At 54.7% G+C, this 21526-nt stretch overlaps 1 protein-coding gene across 2 annotated transcripts; it reads left to right on the top strand.

Moving 5' to 3' along the window:
• The first annotated feature begins 3475 nt into the window (after positions 1 to 3475).
• Fcho1 (FCH and mu domain containing endocytic adaptor 1) lies at positions 3476 to 20800 on the top strand. Of its 2 annotated transcripts, XM_031340262.1 has the most exons (29): positions 3530 to 3566; positions 5872 to 5970; positions 7411 to 7479; positions 7962 to 8014; positions 10762 to 10853; positions 11691 to 11765; positions 11919 to 12060; positions 12267 to 12419; positions 12526 to 12630; positions 13434 to 13532; positions 13645 to 13741; positions 14294 to 14338; positions 14449 to 14521; positions 14924 to 14948; positions 15185 to 15242; positions 15646 to 15824; positions 15917 to 15941; positions 16306 to 16357; positions 16726 to 16820; positions 17001 to 17243; positions 17754 to 17860; positions 17965 to 18052; positions 18134 to 18242; positions 18789 to 18944; positions 19137 to 19269; positions 19622 to 19821; positions 20013 to 20068; positions 20300 to 20464; positions 20578 to 20800. In XM_031340262.1, exons 4-29 carry the CDS (start codon positions 7988 to 7990, stop codon positions 20598 to 20600), a joined length of 2622 nt encoding a protein of 873 aa, XP_031196122.1. In that variant the 5' UTR covers positions 3530 to 3566; positions 5872 to 5970; positions 7411 to 7479; positions 7962 to 7987; the 3' UTR covers positions 20601 to 20800. The 2 variants fall into 2 exon arrangements, with proteins under 2 accessions (XP_031196121.1, XP_031196122.1); XM_031340261.1 differs by lacking the exon at positions 5872 to 5970 and having other exon boundaries at positions 3476 to 3566.
• Positions 20801 to 21526: the final 726 nt, after the last annotated feature.

Below are 21526 nucleotides of genomic sequence, written 5' to 3'. Positions count from 1 at the left end.
AAGAAGAAGAAGAAGAAGAAGAAGAAGAAGAAGAAGAAGAAGAAGAAGAAGAAGAAGAAGAGCTGGAGAGATGTGAGCGTTCAGCGGTTATGACAGCTCTTCCAGAGGTCCCGAGTTCAATTCCTAGCAATCACATGGTAGCTCATAATGGGATCCAAAGCCCTCTTCAGGTGTGTCTGAAGACGACAGTGTCTTGCATAAAATAAATAAAATCTTACCCAGCTCTGTAATCCCCACACTGAGGGGGACGGCGGAGAAAGGAAGATGCTTGGGCTTACTGTTCCCTCAGGGTTCCCTATATACGTGCACTCACGTGTGAAGCGGGGGTGGGGCGGGGGAAGGATCCTTCAGGGGCTCTCGCTCTTGTCTAGAGGCTGTGCTTTCCCCGCCCTGGCGCGTTCCGAGGCTGCAGTGTCGCCTCCCCGGACCTTAGCCGCAGCCTCTGAGCTTTGGCTTCTTCTCCGAGCTCGCCCCCAGCCCAGCTTTGCAAGGAGGGTCGGGTGTGGGAATGTGGGTGACACCTCGTTTGACAGCTGTGTGAGGGACCACATCTCTCTGGGTTCCCAGCCCAGCGAGAAGGACAGAGTCCACACTGGGTAACCTTCCCGAGGGTCCCAGGAAGCTTTGGAGCCAGAAGAGCTAAAGGCGAGAAGATGACCAATCAGAAGGGGAGCGGGCGGGTGGGGGCGTGGCTCAGTGTAGAACATCATCTGAGTGTGCGCAGACACCCCAATCCCACCTTATCCTTCCCCGCCCCCAAAAATAAAAAACACCGTACAGTGTTGGGAGGTTCCTGCAAGGCAGGTGGGAAGTGCTCGGGGACTGGGCAGGACCTGACGTGCATCCTAGGCAAAGGCCAGGGTCCCCCAGATCATAGTTTACCAGTCCTCAGCGTATCACCATCGTATCACCATCGTGGGAGAGCAAATCTGCCCACCCCCTCACCACTCAGAGCTCAAGAAGGGGAGAGGTGACCCTCCCTCCAACTGAAGCCGCGCCTCCTAACGTGTCCATCATTTCTCAGCCCTTTAGCTGAGAGTTATTGGTGGGTTCAATCCTTTGGTGATGGCCAAATCCTCAAAAACAGATAGATGCCTCCCAGAAATTTTTTTTTTTTTTTAGGTTTTGGTTTTGGTTTTGGTTTTGGGGGGGGGTTGTTTTGTTTTGTTGGGGTTTTTGTTGTTGTTGTTGTTGTTTAGTTTTGTTGGTTTTTTTTTATGTATGTGTGTACACTGTAGCTGTCTTCAGACACACCAGAAGAGGGCTTCAGATCCCATTACAGATGGTTGTGAGCCACCATGTGGTTGCTGGGATTTGAACTCAGGACCTCTGGAAGAGCAGTGGGTGCTCTTAACCACTGAGCATCTCTCCAGCCCGCAGAAGTTTTCAATATGGGAGCCCAGGCTAGCCTCTGAAGTACTGGGATCCGAGCGGGAAGTACTATGGCCGTCAGTGTTTATACCCTTGGGAGGACATCCCACACCTAACCCATTCCATTCAAGTCTCCAGTGCAAAGTATTTTATTGTAAGGAACATAAAGTAATGGGGTGGGGTTATTGCAATCACTGGCTGTCGGTCATCGCTGAAGGAAGTCAGGACGGGAACTCACACGGGGCAGGAACCTGAAGGGAGGAGCGGATGCCAAGGCCTTGGAGGGGTGCTGCTTACTGGATGTTCCCTATGGCTTGCTCAGCCTGCTTTCTTATAGAATCCAGGACCACCAGCCCAGGGATGGCGCCACCCACAATGGGCTGTACCTCCCCCATCCATCAATAATTAAGAAAATGCCTGACAGCTGGATCTCATGAAGCTGTTTCTCAACTGAGACCCCTTCCTCTCTAGGTGACTCTAGCTTGTGTCATGGGTGACACAGGGCCAGCAAATCGTCACCAATTGAGATGTGTGTATAAATGGTGCACACACATACACGCACGCACACACAATCACAATCACACTTTTCCTCCTGATAGTCCACACTAGGGGAGACTTTCTCCAATCTCCCGTGTCCTCACACACGGAGATACGACTGAGTCATGTTGAGAATGAGGACTGCTGTGGGGGTGCACACCCCTGGAAGGGCCTGGGAAGCTGAAGCAGCAAGTCTTGAGTTCTAGGCCAGCACCTGCCTAGAACCAGTCAATGGCAGGTAAAAGTGATTACAGGTCAAAGCCCGTTCCATCCGACTCGGATGGCCCTGTTCAACCCCTGGAACCCACCCTACTCCAGCTCTGGACATGGCAATGGCATGCATGCACACACGCACACACATGGGGAAGAGAGGGAGGGAGAAAAGGAGGGAGAGAGGGATGAAGGGAGGGAGGGAAGGAGGGAGGGAAGGAGGGAGGGGTGCTGTTCTTACCATCCTCAAATCCCAGCACCCAAAGGTGACTCAAGGGCTCTTGAGGCAGCAAAAGGACATGTGGAAAATGTGAACAGTGTGGAGAGTGGCTCTCTTTACCTTGTGGCAGATGATCACCAGCCAGCTGGGTGTGGGGCCTATCCAAATGTTTATTCTTCATTGTTTGAATTGATGAATAAATTGATTGATTGATTGATGATTGATTGATAATTGACTGGCAGTGTGCACATGCATGGGTCAGAGGTCACACTTCTCAGGACTCCCTCAGCAAACCCAGGCTTTGCTACAAGCATCTTTGCCCACTGAGCCATCTCACTGGCCCCGAAGCTCACTAGCTTAGATGTCCATGGTTGCCATCGGAACCCAGCATCATTTGGGGCAGAACTGCAGTAGATGGTTCAAGTAAGAAGTGGGGCAGCCTCAGGGTGGACCCGGATTTGATCCCCACCACAGGAAAATGCCCTAGCTGGGATGTCTGGGGTCCAAGGCTGCAGGGGCATGTACTGGAGATGAAGGGCTTTTAGCTTTCTTGCTGTCCCCAGGCCCGTGGTGCCACTTCTTGGACGTGCTTCTAGGACAGGGGCCAGATGGCTCAGTAGTCCTGAGGATCATCATGCTGCCTTGTGTCCCTGAATGGAAGACTAAAACAAAGCCCAGGCCAGGGAGTTTTTTAAGTCTCTCGAAGTTGTCATATGGGAAAGGAGTGGATATGTGGCTCTTGCTTAGTGCTGGGGCAGCCTGGCTTCATCACCAGCACACAGCCTGAATAAATAAATGGCATGTCTCATTAACAGATGGACCAGAGTTGCCATTTGACCTCCAAAACAACTCCTAGCCATGTTCCTTGGTGTCTTTGTTTGTAAAATGAGGCTCAATATTAAATGTCACCTCACTCACAGCCTCGGAAGGGTTCTCCAAAGAGCCATGTATGCAGTAAGTACTCAATAAAAGCTATCCCCTCCTTCCCTCCTGGCCTCCCGAGGGACTGACAGGTGCAGCGAGCAAGGAGCTTCTCCTGTCGCTTTAAAATATGCAAATAGCCTGCGGGTGAATGTCCGTGCTCAGCCAACCAGTGCAGGGTTTATGAAGCACCGCGGGGCGGAGCACCTCCTGACCACACCCATGGCCGGGGCCAGCGGCGCGCTCCGCAGCGCGCGGGGAGGGCGGGGCGCGGGTCTGGAGCGCGCAGGTAGCGCCTCGAGAGGCGGTGAGTGTCCCCGGCGCGGGTCGCGGGTGCGGGGCTCGGGTGCGGGGCGGGGGTGCGGGGCGGGGACGCAGCCTCCATCCTGACCCGGCCCGAGCGCAGGTGTCGTCTGCAGAAGGCGGGGCGTCGCTCCATTGCATCTCTCAATGCCGGGCTGGGAGGCTGGGACCCCCCCAGGACCCCCAAATCCCTCTTCCGGGTCTCCAGCCTGCAGCTCCCTGGCCCTAAGCTGGGGGCTGCCTCCCTCGCTGCCCCTCATCCTCGCCTTGGAACGGGGGTCTCCTTCCTCCCTTTGCATCCACCCCGGGGTTGGTAGGCAGGTGGGGGTTCTGCAGGGCGAGTGTAGTGGGATTGCGGGGTATCTGAAGTATGGAGCGCAGGATCCCCTCCCTGGTTAACGGGGCCTGGAGAGGCCTGGAGCCTGCACCAGGGACTCCCGCGCCCTGTTAGGGGGGCGGCCGGCATCTGCTCCAAGCGACAGAATTAATCTAGGTGAGGATGGGGTGCAGAGAAGGTCGGAGGTGGCTGCCCCTCCACTTGCCCTCAACATCGCGGGACCTGCTTCATGGTGACCTTGGGCAGGTGACAGCACCTCCCTGACCCTTGGTCTCCTCTTCGGAATATAGAGGTTGAGGAGGCCAGACTGTCTGTCTCAAATTCCCAACACCTGTGCCCCATTTTCTCCAGATGGGGACCACACAATCTTTGGTCAAATGTTAGTGCAGACTCCGTTTTCGGCCCTTTAAAACGGGTTGAGCCTGGTGTGGTCATTCCAATCCTCTGGTGGCTGAGACTGGAAGGTCTGCAGCTTGAGGCCAGCCTGGGCTACATAGACAGACTCTGCCACATAAAAAATCATAAACAAAACAAACCATGATTTTGATTGATGGGTACAGTCTAGCCTGGGTCGGAGCAGGACCTAAGGCCAGGAGAGGACAGTTTCTATCTGACCATAAGACGAACCTGCCTCCAATCAAGACCGGGACTTTGTCACTCTGGTTCCACCCATGTGGCTGCCCAGGTCACACCCTGACCCACATACCATCACCTACTACAGGGTTCCTGGGCTGGCTCCTGGGTGGGGTCCCAGGTGGAAGGTCAGGTCTTAGTCCCTGCATCTTTCAGGATAGTAGGGTGAGTCCCAGACAGGAAGCTGACACCCCCAAATTTGTGTGCTCATGCTAGACTGACTGAGCCTTCTGTAAAATGGACCGAAACCCTGTAGGAAGATCAGAGGTGGTTGTGGGAGTGAAGGCGCACTGTAAACACCTACCCTGTGATAGTAATTATGATATTGCATTCACTAAATGGGGTCACAGCCAAGGAGGCAGTGGCATGTCTTTGAAGGGTGTGACCAGAGTCATCAGCATCCCAAGGACTTGGGTACACAGTGGTGCTCAAAGTATGTTCGACAAATGAAATGACTCAGTGGAAGGCTTGCACAGTTCCCCATGGATTTCTGGCTGAGGGGGGGGGGGTGTAATGTTGGAGGGGACAGTGAAGGTCACACAAGGGATCAATGGCTGTGGGCACAGCCAGCCTGTATCCAACCCCCAGAGTGCAGCTCTGGTCTAGTCTTGCCTGACTCAGTTTCCTGGTGCTGTTCACACACACAAGCCTTAGGTTCTGGGGACTCAGGGTCAAGAGATGGGGTGCTTGCTGTGTGCCTCTGGGCAAGTGTCTGTCCCTGGACCTTATTCTAGTATTGTAGAGGCCAGAAAGCCTTGGGTTACATTAGGTAAACTGTCTTAGGCTAAAATATTTTCAGAGGCCTCTATTGGTGTTTTAACTTCTTTCCAAATCACACGGGTTAAAAAAAAAAAAAGAACGAACATGGGGCTGAGAGACGCCATATAGTGCTTAATATTTACATACCAAAGCCAAGCATGGTGGTGCACACCGTCACCCCAGCACCCAGAGGAGGAGGCAGGAGGATCAAAAATTTGAGGTCATCCTCTGCTACATAGTGAATTATGAGGCCAGCCTGGGCTACATGAGACCAAACTTTAATCTGTGGATCTTAGAGTAGTTGTAAAGAATATTTGAGTTTCCCTTTCTGAGACAGGCTTCACCTGTCTCCAAGCCTCGGTTTCCCCTCACGGGCCTACTGACCCAGCTCCGGCCAAGGTAGAGGTTCTGTGGGTGTCTGTCTGTCTCTCTGGTAATGATCATGTCGCCTCCAGACTGCTCCCTCGCCTCCCCCATCTGTGTAGCTGCCCTGTGACTATGGGGAGGTCCCAGGGATGCTGGGCGGGGAGGTGACGGTTGGGTGGCAGGCAGGGCGGGCCAAGCTTCCTGTCCTCCCCAGACACAGAGGCCTCCAGTTAGTGCTGGCGGAAGTGTCAGGAGTCATAGCCTCCCCGTGTCTACATCCTTCAGGGGCCCCAACTCTTCTCAGTGCCCATCGGTGAGTTTGACCCCAAACTTTGTCTCCTCAGAACAGGAAGGTATCCCACAGCTGTGGCTCTGGGTCTGGGGCCAACCGTCACTGCTGCCACTTCCTGGCTAGCTGGCAGCATCTGGGCCTATCCTTGGCGCCACCTCTGGCCACCCCTGTCCTCCCTGACCTGGGTACAGGTTGTGGCCCATCAAGGGCTGCAGGGTGGAGTTCTGGGCAGCCAGGTGGGCAGTCATGGCCCTGATAGCTGGTGTCTGGCCAGGTCGGTAGGGAACAGCATGAAGTGTGCCTCTTCAGAGTGGCTTTTATGTGTGTGTGTGTGGGGGGGGGGGGGGGGGGCCAGGATGCTGTCTAACATGAGCTCTGGGGACATTGATGGCTTCCGGGAGACTGTTGCCCAAGAGCCTCTTGAGCCTGGAGGCATTTATCTGGCCTGACAAAGATGACTGTCATCTACCCAGCGTGGTCCCCAAGCATGTGTGCAGGAGGGCTTGGTTCACAGGGGACATGGATTTTACTTCATATAAAGATGAAGCTGCCACATTGGTGTAGGGTCCCAGTCCCTCAGGACACTTTAGGGAGTTCAAATAGGCTGCCTGGTTCCAGCTAGACACCAGGATATGTGGGGAAAGGTGGGTATAATGTTCCAGCCTGTCACCCCAATACTTGGGAGACTGAGGCAGGAGGATGACCCTGAGTTAGCAGTCAGCCTGGGATACAGAGTATGGCTCTGCTTAAAAAAAAAAAAAAAAAAAAAATCAAACAAACAAAAACCTCACAATATGGACATTTGTGGCTTTCCTCCCTGGAGTGTCAGCCTGTCTTACCACAAGAGAGGCATTGCCCAATCCAAGGCTGGAGGGCATCCATTTGAAAATTAAATCATCATTTACCCAGTGGACTCCTAATCTGCTGGAGAACCCCAGCTGCCAGATCCCTCCTATTAGACCTGAAGTCCCTAGCATCCTTCCTGTATCTGGGACACACTGCCTCTCCAGGCTGGGCCAGGGGAGCCTGTGCCTAGTTCCCCCTTGCTCCCCATCAGCTCCAGTAAGGTGCAGCTGAGTCCCCGCAGAGGCTGAGGCAGGAGGACCCAGGGTTCCAGACCAGGCTGGGCTACAGAGAAAAAAAGGGGGGCAGCTAATTTCAATGTTAGGTAAACTGAGTCTAAGGGCTAAGTGCGTCCCTTCCCAGTGGGGCCCCAGTGGTCCAGTCCTGTGGTCCTGTGGTCAGCTGCCCCATCTCGTCTGTCGCTGGGCCTCCTAGGCTCCAGCTGTCACCATGCAGCCCAGCAGCTCATGAAGTATGGATGAGAACAGGCTCCTGTGACAGCAGGCCTCCCTGTGCCCAGGATTCCGCATATCCCTCTGCTGCTGCTTGGCCCCACCCCTATACAAAGTGACCTGGGGTCCCTGGCTAAACCTCTTCTGGATGTTCTATCTCCTACAGATGGAGAAACTGAGGCACAAAGCTGAGTGACTTGGAGCCAGGCGAACAGTGGCTTCTGAGCGGTGGCTGGTATTTACGGGGCCCCTGAGGTGGGAACTGACCATGACACCCAGGAGGACCCTGCCCTCCTAGGCTCATCATGCCTAGACTGTCCCCACAGAAACCACCCCGCTGTTTCAGACACAAAATCCACCATCCCTTCCTGCCATTTGACATTGGCAAGTAGCTTCCCCTCTCCGGATGTGACTCAGTTTCCCTACATCTGAAATGGCCCAGAACCATCATCTAGAATTCAGTTCACCCAATACCACTCTGGACCAAACATCTATATCCGTGCTTTAAAACCCCACCTGCTCCCTCCCCTCTGGCTCCTGTCCCCCTGTCCCATCACAGCCCCATAAGACTGGTGCACGTGTGTCCCTGTTGCCTAGGGCTATACGGCCAAGGCTGGGGCCTGCTCCTGGCCTGGGCCTTCACTTCCCTAGTCCTCCGGTACAGGGAAGTGGTTGGAGTTTCCCTGCTCAGGCCCTCTACCCTCCCTCTTTTTTCAGACAGACACAGGACAGAGGCCACCAGGATGTCCTATTTTGGGGAACATTTTTGGGTAAGGCCCACTGTTTCTTCTGTTTCGTTCTTTGCTATCATTTCTGTGGAAGCTCACAAGGGCATCGAAGGACTTTTATGGTCAAGGGAAGACTAGTCAGACAGAAGGCAGAGGTCAAATCATGGGGTGCCTTGACCCTAAGCAAGGAGCAGATTAATGCACTAAGAACTCAACCCAGAGCAGCATGTGTATTCTGAGGATCACACCGCACAGCAGTACAAAGCTGGAAGTGGGGGTCCACACCTGGGATTGCAGACTGAGGGAAGCTGAGGCAGGAGAGTGGCAGCTCCAAGCCTGCCTGGGCCGTAGAGGACATGTTCCCACATATAACATGTCAGAAGAGCCTGGCCTCCCACCTGGGGTCAGACCAAATTTCCCAGATCGAGGCCAGTCTAGCCAGGGAAATTCCATGTTTATTTCCATCTTGGGAATTTGGGGTTTTTTTAAGGGGTAAATTGATTCCCTCCTGACCTCTGCACCCTGGGCCTTCTTGGCCTGCTGCAAACCAGGTCTGGGAATGAGAGGCTCTCACAAAGCTGCACCTGAGCCTTGAGAGAACCACTTCCGTTCTTGGGGACCTAGAGAGCCAACCTGAACCTGCAGCTCAGCCTGTCTCAGGGCAACCCACAGCCCAGTTTGCTGCAGCCCTGAAGGCTGTTTTTCAGGATGTACAAATGCCATTACAACCTCAGGAAATATCCTGAATCCATCTGAGAGGTGTGACACTGGATGGCAGTCAAGGACTGAGGTCTCCTCCAGGTTGGTCTAGCCAGGGAACTGGAGAGCCACCAAGGACGCAGGAGCAGCCCAGGAATGGGAACCTGGAGTCAGGGAGACACCAGGCTGAAAGGCCCCTTCCTCCTTGGTAGGCCCACAGCTTGCAAAGTGGTAGCTGGTTGCTAAGCAACCCGTTGCCCCTAGCAACAATCCCCACTCCCTCCCCAGCTGGGGCTCTTCTTAACTTGCCTCTGCTTTCTTAAAGGGCCCACCATCCCTTGCCACCTGCAGGGCTCAGGCTTCTCCCTGAGACTCAGATTCTCCCATGGCCTCTGAATAGCTGGGTGTCCCCCTGGAGGTGTTGTCCTCTGGGCTGCATGGAACCTCTGTCCGGCAGCAGCAACCCGAGACACCCACATTTAGGAGTGGTGGCAGTAGCACCTCCGTGGATTGTCAGTGTTTTATATTCCACAAGGTGTGAAAACGGGGGAAGGAGAAGTCAATGAGCAAAGAGAAAATAGAAGCCACCCCAACTTCCCTCCCATGCATACCCCAAGATAGCATAGCTGAGAGGGGCTCAGACCGTTGATTCAGGATCCCACTGGCTCAGAGGTTCTCCCTAGAAAGGGACTGGCCAACCAGCCTCAGTGTGCCTAGGACAGGAAATGAATGAGAGTTGCATCTTGTGGGACATAGGTCTGTGGCTGATAAATAGGAATCCTTTTCTGGTTTTTCTCTTCTGGGGATAGAACTCAGGGCCTTACATGTACTAGGCAGAGGCTCTACCCCTGAGCCACGCCCCCAGCCCCTCGCTGTGGGATTCTAGGCAGGGGCTCCACTCACAAGCCACACCCCCAGCTCCTCACTGACAGCCCAATGTTGACTGGTATTAGGGGTGCCCCCAATTCCTTTGAGGTAAGTCCAGGTCAAAAGGCTAGAGAACACTGGGGAGCCATAGCAGTAGAGGGATATCAAACCCTGTTAGAATGTCCTTTGGCTGTCACCCAGGAGTTCTGATCAGAGAGACACAGGCTCTGGAAGTCCCTCCTCAGACCCTTGCTGCTTGCCCACTCTGTGGAGGCAGACAGTGCTGAGGGCTTGCCAGGTCTGGGAACCGGGCCAGTGGGTGGCTCTGTGTTAGCCCCAGATAATGCCCTGGGCGGCAGTGCCTGGTGCAGCCTCACCCAGGATCCCCAGCAGCAGCAGGTGGGCTCAGTGGGAGCTGTGTGTGGAGCCCTCATTATTACCCAGAAGGTCTGCATGCCTAGCAGAGTGCCAGACACATCTCAGTCATAAAGCCATTGTGTGGAAGCTGCTACCATCGCCCCTATTTTTCACACGACAGAACTAAGGCTCAGAGAGGTGCAGCCACTGCCCCAAGTGGCCCAGTGCACTTCAGTTGGAAGAGAGAAAATATGTGGTGGAGGAACAGACCATGATCCTGTGGGGAGGCTGGAGCTCTGCGGAGCCATGGAGCCGTCGAATGGTCTGTAGGGAAGCTGGTGAGGCAGAAATACCCTAAAGACTTTTGGGGTGTCAGTGGGAGCCACTGATAACAATGGCTCTAAAGTAAGGAATGGTGGGCCATGACTAGGACATTTGGGCATGAGGCTGACATGGGTTTGGTAGGAAAAATGCTTGTCATTGCAAGCATCAGGATTTGATTTCAAGACCCCAGCACCCATGTAAAAAGCTGGCGTGCAGGACGCGGTGATAACCCCAGGACTGGGGAGTTGGAGGGAGACAGATCTTTGGGGCTTTAGTTACGGGTTTCTAAACTCTGACTCAGAAAATAAGATGGAGGACAATGAAGGAAAACACATTAAGTGGACCTCGGCCACACAGAAACCCAGGAAGTGGAGGTCTCACCGATGCTTCCCTCAAGCCAGTGGGAAAATGCAGCCTGCTGATTGGTTAGGTCTCTCCCATCTCTACAGCCATTTGGCTCCTTGGTCTCCAAGGCTGGTCTGTGTTGCTAGGCAACCTAAATGCCCTTCTCTGACTTCTACATCTCATCTCATCCCTTACAGGGCGACAAAAACCATGGCTTTGAGGTCCTCTACCATTGTGTGAAGCAGGGTCCTGTGGCCACTAAGGAGCTGGCTGACTTCATTAGGGAAAGGTGGGCCAAGGCCACACCCACTCGGAGACAGGGTGCTGGGACACGCCCATGAGGGACACACCCACCAGAGCTCTCCCTCAAAGCATCTTCCCTGGGACTCAAGGAAGGGTCAAGAGGGCCGATCTTCTGGAGTTCTGGGAATCAAATGACCTATTCATCCCAGTTCCTCCAATTCCGCAGGCCCACTTCTGCCTCAAGATGCCTTTGTTTATCTTTATTTTACTTTCTGTTTTGAACTTATCTGTATGGAGGGGCTGTGCCCATGTCATGACGGGGCTGTGCCCATGTCATGACAGACATGTGAAGGGCAGAGGACCTGGTTCTCTGCTTCTATCATGTGTGTGTGTTCTCATGTCACTGGGCTTGGCTGCAGGCACCTTTATCCACTGAGTCATTGCACTGGCCTGCATGTCCCTTTTAAATCATGCCCCAGGGGTCTGATGCCTCCTCTGCTGAAGTGAAGGTCACTACTCACAGGGGAGTTACGGTCCTGAGTGCTAGCATCAGAAATGAAAGCATGCAGGTTGCCGGCATGATGGCATACCCCCATCACCCCAGCACTGGAGATAGTTGTGGCCGGAAAATTACCATGAGTTTGAGGCCCTTCTAGGCCATACGCATGGCCAATTCCTGTGTCAAAATGAAATAAACAAAAGGCAACTAAATAAAACAAAAATATTACTTAAGGAAATACAAAATTACCCATGGGAAACAATTATCCAGTCAACTTGAAAAACTTCTTTTTGAGAGCAAGCTGTAGAGATGGGAAAACTGAAGCAGGGAAGGGCCTTTCTCGGGGTATTGTAATCTGCTATCTTTGCCCCATCTCTGACCCAGGGCCAGCATCGAGGAGACATACTCAAAGGCCATGGCCAAACTCTCCAAGCTAGCCAGCAACGGGACCCCCATGGGGTGAGTGCAGCTGGATGGGTGAGGGACATTCAAGTGACCTTGGCCTGGGACCAGGTGGACCCAACTGCCAAGTTCCATATCAGCAAAGACGGCTGTGTTGTGTGTGAGGGGCCCCCTGGAATATCAAATGAGCTGGACTCTGCCTGCCCCCAGGACCTTCGCCCCACTCTGGGAGGTCTTCCGTGTGTCCTCGGACAAACTGGCGCTGTGCCACCTGGAGCTAACTCGGAAGCTGCACGATCTCCTCAAGGATGTTCTGCGCTATGGCGAGGAACAGCTCAAGGCCCACAAGAAGGTAATGGGCTGCCCCAGCAGGTACACAGAGGCACTGGGGCGCCCGGGGCCCCAGATGAGCTTGCAAACACATCTGTAACTGAGTGTGTATGGATGAGACCCGAAGAACATGCATGAGAGCCACAACCCAGCTTCTCACTGGGAGATCCTAGGCCCCTGCTACCCAAGCTACCCCCCTTCCCTGCTTGCCTCCTCTCCCCCATACAGTGCAAGGAGGAGGTTCTAGGCACGGTGGATGCAGTGCAGATGTTGGCAGGCGTTGGGCAGCTCCTGCCAAAGTCTCGCGAGAATTACCTGAGCCGCTGCATGGACCTTGAGAGGCTGCGTAGAGAGAACACCAGCCAGAAGGAGATGGACAAGGTTTGTTGGCCTCGTGACCAGAGAGACACCTCATGTCACAGGGTGGTTGGCACTACACTGGCAGAGTGGTAAAGCCACCTGACTGTCCCCTGTCTATGATTCCTAGGCAGAAACCAAAAGCAAGAAGGCCGCTGACAGCCTGCGACGCTCTGTGGACAAGTACAACTCAGCCCGAGCCGACTTTGAGATCAAGATGCTTGATTCAGCCCTGGTGAGAAGCCCGCCCTGTAGATCTCACAGCCCCTGGGGGGTGCTCCGTCCTTGGAAGAGCCTGTCTCCCAGCTGTAGGAGCTTTAGGGTCAGGAGCTGGGAAGCCAAGCTATGGCTGTGGTAGCACACACCTGTTACCCAGCAGTTGGGACTCAAGGCAATAGGATCAGGCGTTCAAGGTATGTGTATGTGTATACACACACACACACACACACACTCACACATATATATATATATACACATATATGTGCATACACACACATATATATGTATATATATGTATATATGTATATACATGTATATATATACATATATATGTATATATATGTATATATGTAAGTTTAAGGTTAGCCTAGGCATTCTGAGAAAAAAAGTAGAAGTCATCATTTAAACGGATTATATATAATATATATATATGATATATATATATTATATATATGTTCACTAAAGTGGAAACATCCTTGGTCAGTGAGTGCAGTGGCATAAGGCTGGATCCAGGCGTTCCAATGGTATCTTAGTTAACATGTCATCTCCGCGACTGGTCACTGCTTTCTAGCCTGACAGAGAATGTGCTGGTATGTTTGTATTCGAATATCTCTAATCCAGCAGAGTAGGTTTTTTTTTTTTTCGTGACACAGGTCTCACTATGTAGACCAGGCTGGTCTTCGAACTCATAAAGATTTTAACTTGCATCAAAAAAATCCTAAGGCAGAATCTCATTGGTGCTTCTCTAAGCCAGTCAGACCAGACAGGAGCTAGGCTGATTGGATTGGTTAGCTTGATCACATGCCCCTCCCGTCTCAGCGTTTTCAGGCCATGGAGGAGGCACACCTGCAGCACATGAAGGCCTTGCTGGGCTCCTATGCGCACTCTGTGGAGGACACCCACGTGCAGATCGGGCAGGTGAGAATGGGCAACAAATGTAAGCTGGGCGAGGGAGAGGCTCCGCCCTCGTGCCACACCCACCGAGGCCTCACTCCCTCATGCCCCGCCCCTCACGCCTCCCCCTACCCAGGTGCATGAGGAATTTAAGCAAAATGTGGAAAATGTGACGGTGGACATGCTCCTCAGGAAATTTGCAGAGAGCAAGGGTACCGGGCGCGAGAAGCCTGGTGAGTGACAGCAGGACTTCTCTGATCCTCAGTTTCTTCTTCAGAAAACTAGGGTAGTGCATTTCCAGGTCCCCTAGAAGGCACACGATGGCTGCTCTCACATATTCGCATCCTAGACCTGATTCCCAAGGAGGTTATGAAAGGTCAGCTCGGAGGTTCAACTGTTTATTACCACCTCCACAGCATAAAGAAGCCATTGATGGCGCTGAGCTCAAAACGTCCTTGTTGAGAGCCAGAGTTTTATAGTCAGGCTGGGTTTGCATCCTTTCTCATTCCTTGCTGTGTGACTGTGTCGCATGTCCTGACTCACCTGAGCCTGCTTCCTCTTTGCTAAAGTGGAGATCACAACCCCCTGCTGGCACACTGTGTCCCCTGGTCCAGGTGACCAGGAAAGCTAAGCTCTCCTTGCTGTCTTTACGTTGTCAGCCCTGGGTCTGCCATGCCTAGGTCTCTTCTCACCCCCTCCATGGCTTCCACTGCGGAGTCCAGGTGCTGCTGTCCCTGGCAGGCCTGGTTCAATCCTTCAGATGTCTCCATCTCCCCCTACCCCAGGGCCTCTGGACTTCGATGCATACAGCTCAGCTGCCCTGCAGGAAGGCAAGTACGTCTAGGCCTGGATGCCTAGGCTAGACCGGGGATGTTGGAGGGGGAACTGAATAGAGAGGGAGAGAGCCATCCAGAGCTCAGCTACCCCCTTCTGTCAACAGCGATGAAACGTCTCCGTGGGGCCAAGGCTTTCCGCCTTCCAGGACTGAGCCGTCGGGAGCCACGTGCATCTGTGTGAGAAAGTGCTCCCCTCTTGCTCAGGCTAGCCCAAAATCCTGCCCCTGATAGTACAGAAGTCCCAGGATCATCTCTGCCTGGGCTATTCCAGAAAAACCTGTCCCAGGCTAGCCCAATGGTGCCATTCTTCAAGCTGATCTGGAACTCTTCCTCTAACCCAGGCTGGGCCAGCAGCTGCTTGGCCCATTGAAGCCTAGGCTGTCCATGATCCCTTCCATTGTCAAGTCTAGCTCCTCACCTGTTCTACTGTTTGAGACTATCTCTTGACTCAGCTCCCTCTAGATGCCTGCTACAGTCTCAAAGAAGCCCCAGGGCCCCCACTTTATAGGCTAGTTTGGAATAATATGGTGGAACATCCTCTCGGGGCTCTGGCCACTCACCTTGTTCCTTTGTCCCCAGTGACTTCCTGGAGTCTGATTCAGGGGTGAGTACTGGTGTGGAGGGGCAGCAGGTGGGTGGGTTTGGTCTTCAAGGCCTGAAAAGAGTGGCCAAGAGGGGCCCAGGGTGGGGCTCAGAATCGAATCTCACCTCTGTGGCCCCCATGTGAAGGACTGAGAACTCTGCTGTACCTCATTTTTCTCCCTTGGAGTTGCCCACATTCCTGGAATATATTCTGGGTCCTGAGTGGGCAAGATGAAGCGTGACCCCAACTCTCCCCAGGTACCTCCAGAGGTAGATGACGAAGGCTTCACTGTGCGCCCCGATATATCCCAGAACAATATCCTTTTGGTGACTTTGTGTACCTGAGAGGACTGGGTATGGGCACTGGTCCTGTGTGCCTCACAATGGTAAAGATGTGGACGGGGTGAGAGCTGCCGGTGGTGGTGTGCCCCCTTAATCCAGCATAGGAGACAGAGGCAGGCAGATTTCTGAATGTTATCCCAGTCTGTGTGTTCCAGGCCAACCAGGGCTATGTAGAGAGATTCTATTTGAAAATGAAGACAGACAGGTGAGACAGATGAATAGATGGACTATCCAGGGCAGGGGGAGGAGGGGCGCCAGTGTTGTGGTTTAGTGGTTGAATAGACGCTCTGTAGATAGCTTCCTGGGCATACTATACAAGACCTCCAGGTGGAAAGAATTTGATCAGATTCAAGGTTGGTTCCTTGACAGTGACCCACGTGGGGCTGAGCCCCCACGCTTCTCCTCTAGTGACTCTGATTTCGACGACGAGGAGCCTAGAAAGTTCTATGTTCACATCAAGCCCGCCCCCACCCGCACAGTGGCATGCAGCTCTGAGGCTGCAGCTGCCCAGCTCAGGGCCACAGCTGGCAGCCTCATCCTCCCTCCAGGCCCAGGGGTGAGGTGGGGGTTGGAAGCGTGTGGGCACGGGGAACCAGCTGGATGCAGCTGAGCCTGATGTTGCTTGACTCGTTTTGTTTTGTTCCGCAGGGCACCATGAAACGCCACTCATCGCGTGAGTAGCTGGCCTGCCTGGGTTTGGAAGGGCCTTGGCAGGAACTGAATAATTGACTTGAATGGCTGTGAATTAGAGCTGCTTGGAGATGGCTGCTGAGCTGCTCGCCTTGTCTACAAAGCAACATCTTTACACAATGGGAGGTGGAAGGGCAGCAGGGGCAGACCTAAAGCCAAGTGGGACTTATGTGCGGGCAGAGGCAGGGGCAGGGGCAAGATTTTGGGCTAGCCTGAGCCACACAGATGCACGGAGCTACCGCCAGCTCAGTCCCTCTGCCCGCTTTGCTGATCACCTTAGGCCTCTGGCTGACAAATGCCAGCTATGGTCCTAGTGGGACAGAAACTCAAGGCTTTGTCCATCCTAGGGGACGCTTCTGGAAAGCCACAGAGACCTCGGTCGGCCCCACGCACTGGCAGGTGGGCCTCACCGGGACATGATCGAGCAAGCAGATGGGCCCCAAGTCCCTGTCTCCAGCTCCCTCACCCTGGCCTAAGGTCCCGCTATTGGACGCTTATTAAGTGACCACTGTGTATTTGTGCTACACTGGCTCTTTGGGGGCCTGGTAGACCAGGGTCAAAATTCCTGATAGCACAGTCTTGGTGCAGTGATGGGGGCAGGGGAACGGGGGGAGGTGTGGCCGTGTTGCATGGACGGGGTCATGAGGGAAGCAGTAACGGCTGAGCCCAGAAGGCCGAGGATTTTCGGGTGCAACCGTGGGCGCTGGGAACAGGAACAGCCTGTGGGAAGGTACCAAGCTCAGACTTGCTCCTGTCGCTGTTCCTAGCTGCGCAGAGAAGCCGCTGGCCTCGGAGGAGCCACTGTCCAAGAGCCTCTTTGGGCCGCCCCTGGAGTCTGCCTTCGACCACGAGGACTTCACAGGTAGAGGGGGTATGCACTGCAGGAGGTGCGGGGGGCCATATTGAGTGGGGATTTGGTTGGAATGGGGATCATGGAGGCTCGGCTAGGGGGCAGGGACAGAGTGGAGGGTCTGCCCACAGACATGGGCAGTGACAGCTAGGCATGGACTACGGTGACCCCTGACTCTGCCCTCACTCCTAGGCTCCAGCAGCCTGGGTTTCACATCCAGCCCGTCTCCTTTCTCGTCCTCATCTCCGGAGAATGTGGAGGACTCAGGCCTGGACTCTCCATCGCATGCTGCCCCTGGTCCATCGCCTGAGTCCTGGGTACCCCGGCCAGGCACCCCACAGAGCCCACCCACCTGCAGGGCACAGCACCCGGAGGCCAGGGGCCTAATGCCCCGTGCACCCTCGCCCGGTCCCTGGGGGCACGAAGGAGGTACAGGTGAGCTGGAACCGAGCAGGTGTCCCGGGCAGCTGTCCCCAGGCAAGCTGGACACAGATGGAGGGCTTCATAGGTAGAACCATCTGATGACCGAGCAAAGGCCCTGGGGCAGGAGGGCAGATGTTGAGTTGGTCCCCATGAGGTTGGGGGTGAGCTTAAACGTGTGCCTAAAAACACCTGGGTTGGAGAAAATGTGGGTGGACTCTGTGGCCACCAATGAGTGGAGATGTCATTGAAGCAGGAAGCCAACCCAGGCAGCTAGCTGGCACATGTGGGAAAGAATCTGGTTCCAGGCAGAGCTAAGGGGATGGGACATCAGAGTTACCAACTGAGGCGTGGCTGATATGGGGGATTCTGTCACTCTGAAGATGTAGGCTACTAAATCACCAAATCTGTGGCTTACCCACCCCCTAGCCCATCAGTCCTTCCTGGTACAGAACCAGTAACAGCATCTTCCCTTGCCCCTCTGTCCATCTGGAGCATCTCAGTCCGGCCATGTTCTTATTCTAGATTCCCTGACGCCAGCTGACCCCACCAGGGAGGTCCTAGCTGCCACCCTGAGAAGACCGCGGTCCAGGAAAGTGTCCTGCCCACTCACCAGGAGCAACGGGGACCTGGTGGGTGATACATAGGCTGATGACTCCAGGTTGGGAAAAGGCCAGAAGCTGCCCCTGCAGGCAGCACTGGGTAGCTCACAGCCCCATTCTCTCTTGTCCTCCAGTGCCGGTCGCTCAGCCCATCCCCGCTGGGATCCTCTGCCCCCACCATCCCCCCTGATCGGCCCAGCTTCTCCACACAGATGGGACACGGTTTGTGGAGCCCCTTCTCTGTCTGGAACAGTGGCTAAGTGGGCGAGGCCTGCCCTGCTTCTGACCCTAACCTTCCCACAGGCATCTCCCGTGGCCCCAGCCCAGTGGTCCTGGGATCTCAGGACACCCTGCCCGTGGCCACAGCCTTCACTGAGTATGTCCATGCCTATTTCCGTGGCCACAACCCCAGGTAGGCAGTCACGGGGACAGCGATGCCAGAGGGCTCTTGACTGAGGCTAGCGAATCCTGAGGCCATTCTAAGGAGGCCGTGGGCACGGAGCCAAAGGGACCTGTAGTGGCGATAGCTCAGGGGGGAACTTGGGACCCTGAAGCTGGCTTGCCCTCCCTGGGGTTAGCATACGCAAGAAGAGACCTTAACATTAAGCCACATAGAAGAGTAGACCGTTAGGCTCTGCACCCAAGCTAGGGATGCTCAAAACACCGAATTTATTCTGGTTTGAGATTCCTAGCAGCCCAGGAGAAAAGGGATCTAGGGAAGACACTTCCGTTGGTATTTAAATGTGGGCTGGGTTGGAGGACTTCATCTTGCCAGGCAGGGAAGAAAGAGTAAGAAGTTAGGGAGAAGGTGCTGGGAATAATCAGAGCCCCACAGGAGCTTTGGCTACAAGTACAAGTGTAACCAGGAGGGTTTAGAACCGGTGCCAAGCAGAGCTCCGATCCCATACCCAATCTGTCCCCCCCCCCCGTTTCCCCCAATCTGTCCCCGGTTTCCTAGTTGCCTGGCTCGAGTCACCGGGGAGTTGACCATGACCTTCCCTGCGGGCATTGTGCGTGTGTTCAGTGGGACCCCACCACCACCTGTCCTCAGCTTCCGGCTGGTGCACACGGCCCCTGTAGAACACTTCCAGCCCAACGCTGACCTGATCTTCAGGTGCCTTGCATGGGCAGTGGGAGAGGGTCCCAGATGTCAGTGGAGCCAGGGGCCTATAGCGCCCCCTGCTAGTTGCTGTGTGGCATGGGGCAAGTGGCTGTTCCTCTCTGGACCTACTGCACCCACAGCAGCCAGTCTGGAGTGGGAAGGCATCTCCTGAGGGGTGAGGATGTTCTGTCCCTGTCTCTACAGTGACCCTTCCCAGAGTGACCCGGAGACCAAAGACTTCTGGCTGAACATGGCGGCGCTGACGGAGGCCCTACAGCACCAGGCTGAGCAGAACCCCACCGCCTCCTACTACAACCTGGTGCTGTTGCGGTACCAGGTGGGGTTGCGCGGGGGCGGGCCGCATAAATTATGCAAATAATAGATAGTGCTGTGTCCTCTGCGCTCTCCTGCCCTCTGCTGGCCACTCGCTGTGCTGCATACGGTCCTGGTGGTTGCACATTGCTTGGACCAGGCTTGGGGTTGGGGGCAGAGGCTGCAAAGCCCTTGTGGCCGGCCGTGGCGATGTCGCCCAGGACAGGGTTTCTCTGTAGAGCCCTGGCTGCCCTGGAACTCACTCTGTAGACCAGGCCGTCCTTGAACTCAGAAACCGCCTGCCTCTGCCTCTCAAGTGCTGGGATTAAAGGCATGTGCCACCAGCGCCCGGCTACCTCTGTCTTTTCATTCCTAAGTTCTCTCGCCCTGGACCTGAGTCAGTGCCCCTGCAAATGAGCGCCCACTGGCAGTGCGGGCCCACACTCACGCGCGTCTCGGTGGAGTACAGCTACCGTGCGGGCGCCACTGCTGTGTCCACGCCACTCACTAATGTCCAGATCCTCCTGCCTGTGGGGGAGCCGGTGACCAGCGTGCGGCTGCAGCCTGCGGCCACCTGGTGAGCTACCCTGCCCCGCTGGGGACATAACAAGCCAGCCAACAAGAGCCCTGGGGTAGCTGCGCCATGCCACACCCCTGCACGGGTGGGGAAGCTGAGGCTTGGCTGGGCACAGGTTTACAGAGGCCACACAGTTAACTGACTGCCAGAACCCTCGTTGTCGAGTCTGACCCAGATTCCCTTACCACCAGGAACACAGAAGAAAAGAGGTTCACGTGGAAGCTTCCAGATGTGTGTGAAGCAGGGGGTAAGTCACGGCCCTGATGAGGGCTGCTGCGTGGGAGAAATCACGGGTGGGCAGTTTGTCAAATCTGGACATACTCTAGCTCTTGGGAAGTGACGAATTCTTGAGGAGGGTTCTCAGGGGACAGGACCGGCCTGTGCAAAGAGCCTGTGGCAGGAGCGCATCCTGGACCCGGGGTCTAGGGGAGGGGCACGCGAGGTCTGATTTAGTTGAGGCTGACCCCTGACCCCATAGGCTCAGGCCATCTGTCAGCCAGCTGGCAGCCGCAGTCGGGGCCCAGCACTCCTAGCCCCGTGGCCGCACAATTCACCAGTGAGGGCGCTACGCTGTCCGGACTGGACCTGGAGCTGCTGGGTGGCGGCTACCGCATGTCCCTGGTGAAGAGGAGATTCGCTACAGGTAGCTACTGCGGGGGGTGGGTTGGGGGTACGGTGTTGAAGGAGCAGGGTGAGGTGGGGAGTCAGGAGAGACCGGGACTCACGCGAGACCCCCACGCTGTTCTATCCCCGCAGGGATGTACCTCGCCAGCTGCTGAGGTGCCCCAGTGCTCCGGGACCGCCTGCCCTCCTGCCTCTGCCGGCTCCCCCAGCTCCCCAAGGCTGGACTCCGTGGACAGGAGCCCTCATTTCAGCCTGGCTCGGCCAACTCCTCTCTCCTCCGTCCACTAGCAGGCACTGGCCTCTAGTATTCTTTAAATAAACAGTTTTCTAACAAAAATAAAGAAGAATCCTCTTTCCGGTTCAGACTGGGAAAGATGGGGATGGGGGGAGGAGGTGCCCACTATGCATTTCATCTCCAGGGCTGTGTGAGCTGCAGCCTATTCCTGCTGACGCACAGCTGGGGGAGGAAGCTACAAGGGAGGAAGAAGTGGAGCAGTGATTCTCCACCCTCCTAACGTGACGACCCGTTAATACACTTTCTCATGTTGTGGTAACCCCCGACCATAAAATTATTTCATTTCTACTTCATAACTGTGATTTTGCCACTGTTGTCAATCGTAATGTAAATATCTGATATGCAGGATATCTTATATTTGAGCCCCAACCCCCAAAAGGGGTAGCAGAAAACTGCTGCCTGGAGAGTTCTGGGATATATGTAGAAGTGTATAAGCTAGAGAAAGAGAAGGCTTGGTGACGAAGCCAGCAATCAACTCTGACAGCAATCAGCACTGACAGGGTGGGAAGCAGGATAAATAAAGTTCCTGATAGTCTGAGCTGGAGAGGTAGGCTCAGCGGCCAAAAGCCAGGACAGGATTGTCCTCCCAGCACTCAGTGTCAACCCTGCACCCTCTTTTTGGCCTCCAAGACACTGCACTCATGTAGCTGTAGATAGATACATGAATAAAAGTAGAATCAATCTTAACAAACAAAACAGTTCTTGGGAGCCATAGTAACCAGAAGGATGTGAGTGCAGCCTCGGGTTTGTGTGTGACTGGCTGCTTAGGGTCTGTGGGGAGGCTGC

Source organism: Mastomys coucha, unplaced genomic scaffold (assembly GCF_008632895.1).
Source record: "Mastomys coucha isolate ucsf_1 unplaced genomic scaffold, UCSF_Mcou_1 pScaffold22, whole genome shotgun sequence".
NCBI classification, from domain to species: domain Eukaryota; kingdom Metazoa; phylum Chordata; class Mammalia; order Rodentia; family Muridae; genus Mastomys; species Mastomys coucha.
The sequence above is the reverse complement of the archived record's forward strand: the minus strand, read 5'-3'. Positions and strand labels throughout refer to the sequence as shown.

Bases quoted from the DNA above. Each gene is read 5' to 3' on its own strand.
- Fcho1 (XM_031340261.1), top strand. From the start codon at position 7,988: ATGTCCTATTTTGGGGAACATTTTTGG. The intron at 12,631-13,433 runs GTGAGAAGCCCG...CTCCCGTCTCAG, and splicing joins AGATGCTTGATTCAGCCCTG to CGTTTTCAGGCCATGGAGGA. The intron at 18,945-19,136 runs GTGCCTTGCATG...CTGTCTCTACAG, and splicing joins AACGCTGACCTGATCTTCAG to TGACCCTTCCCAGAGTGACC.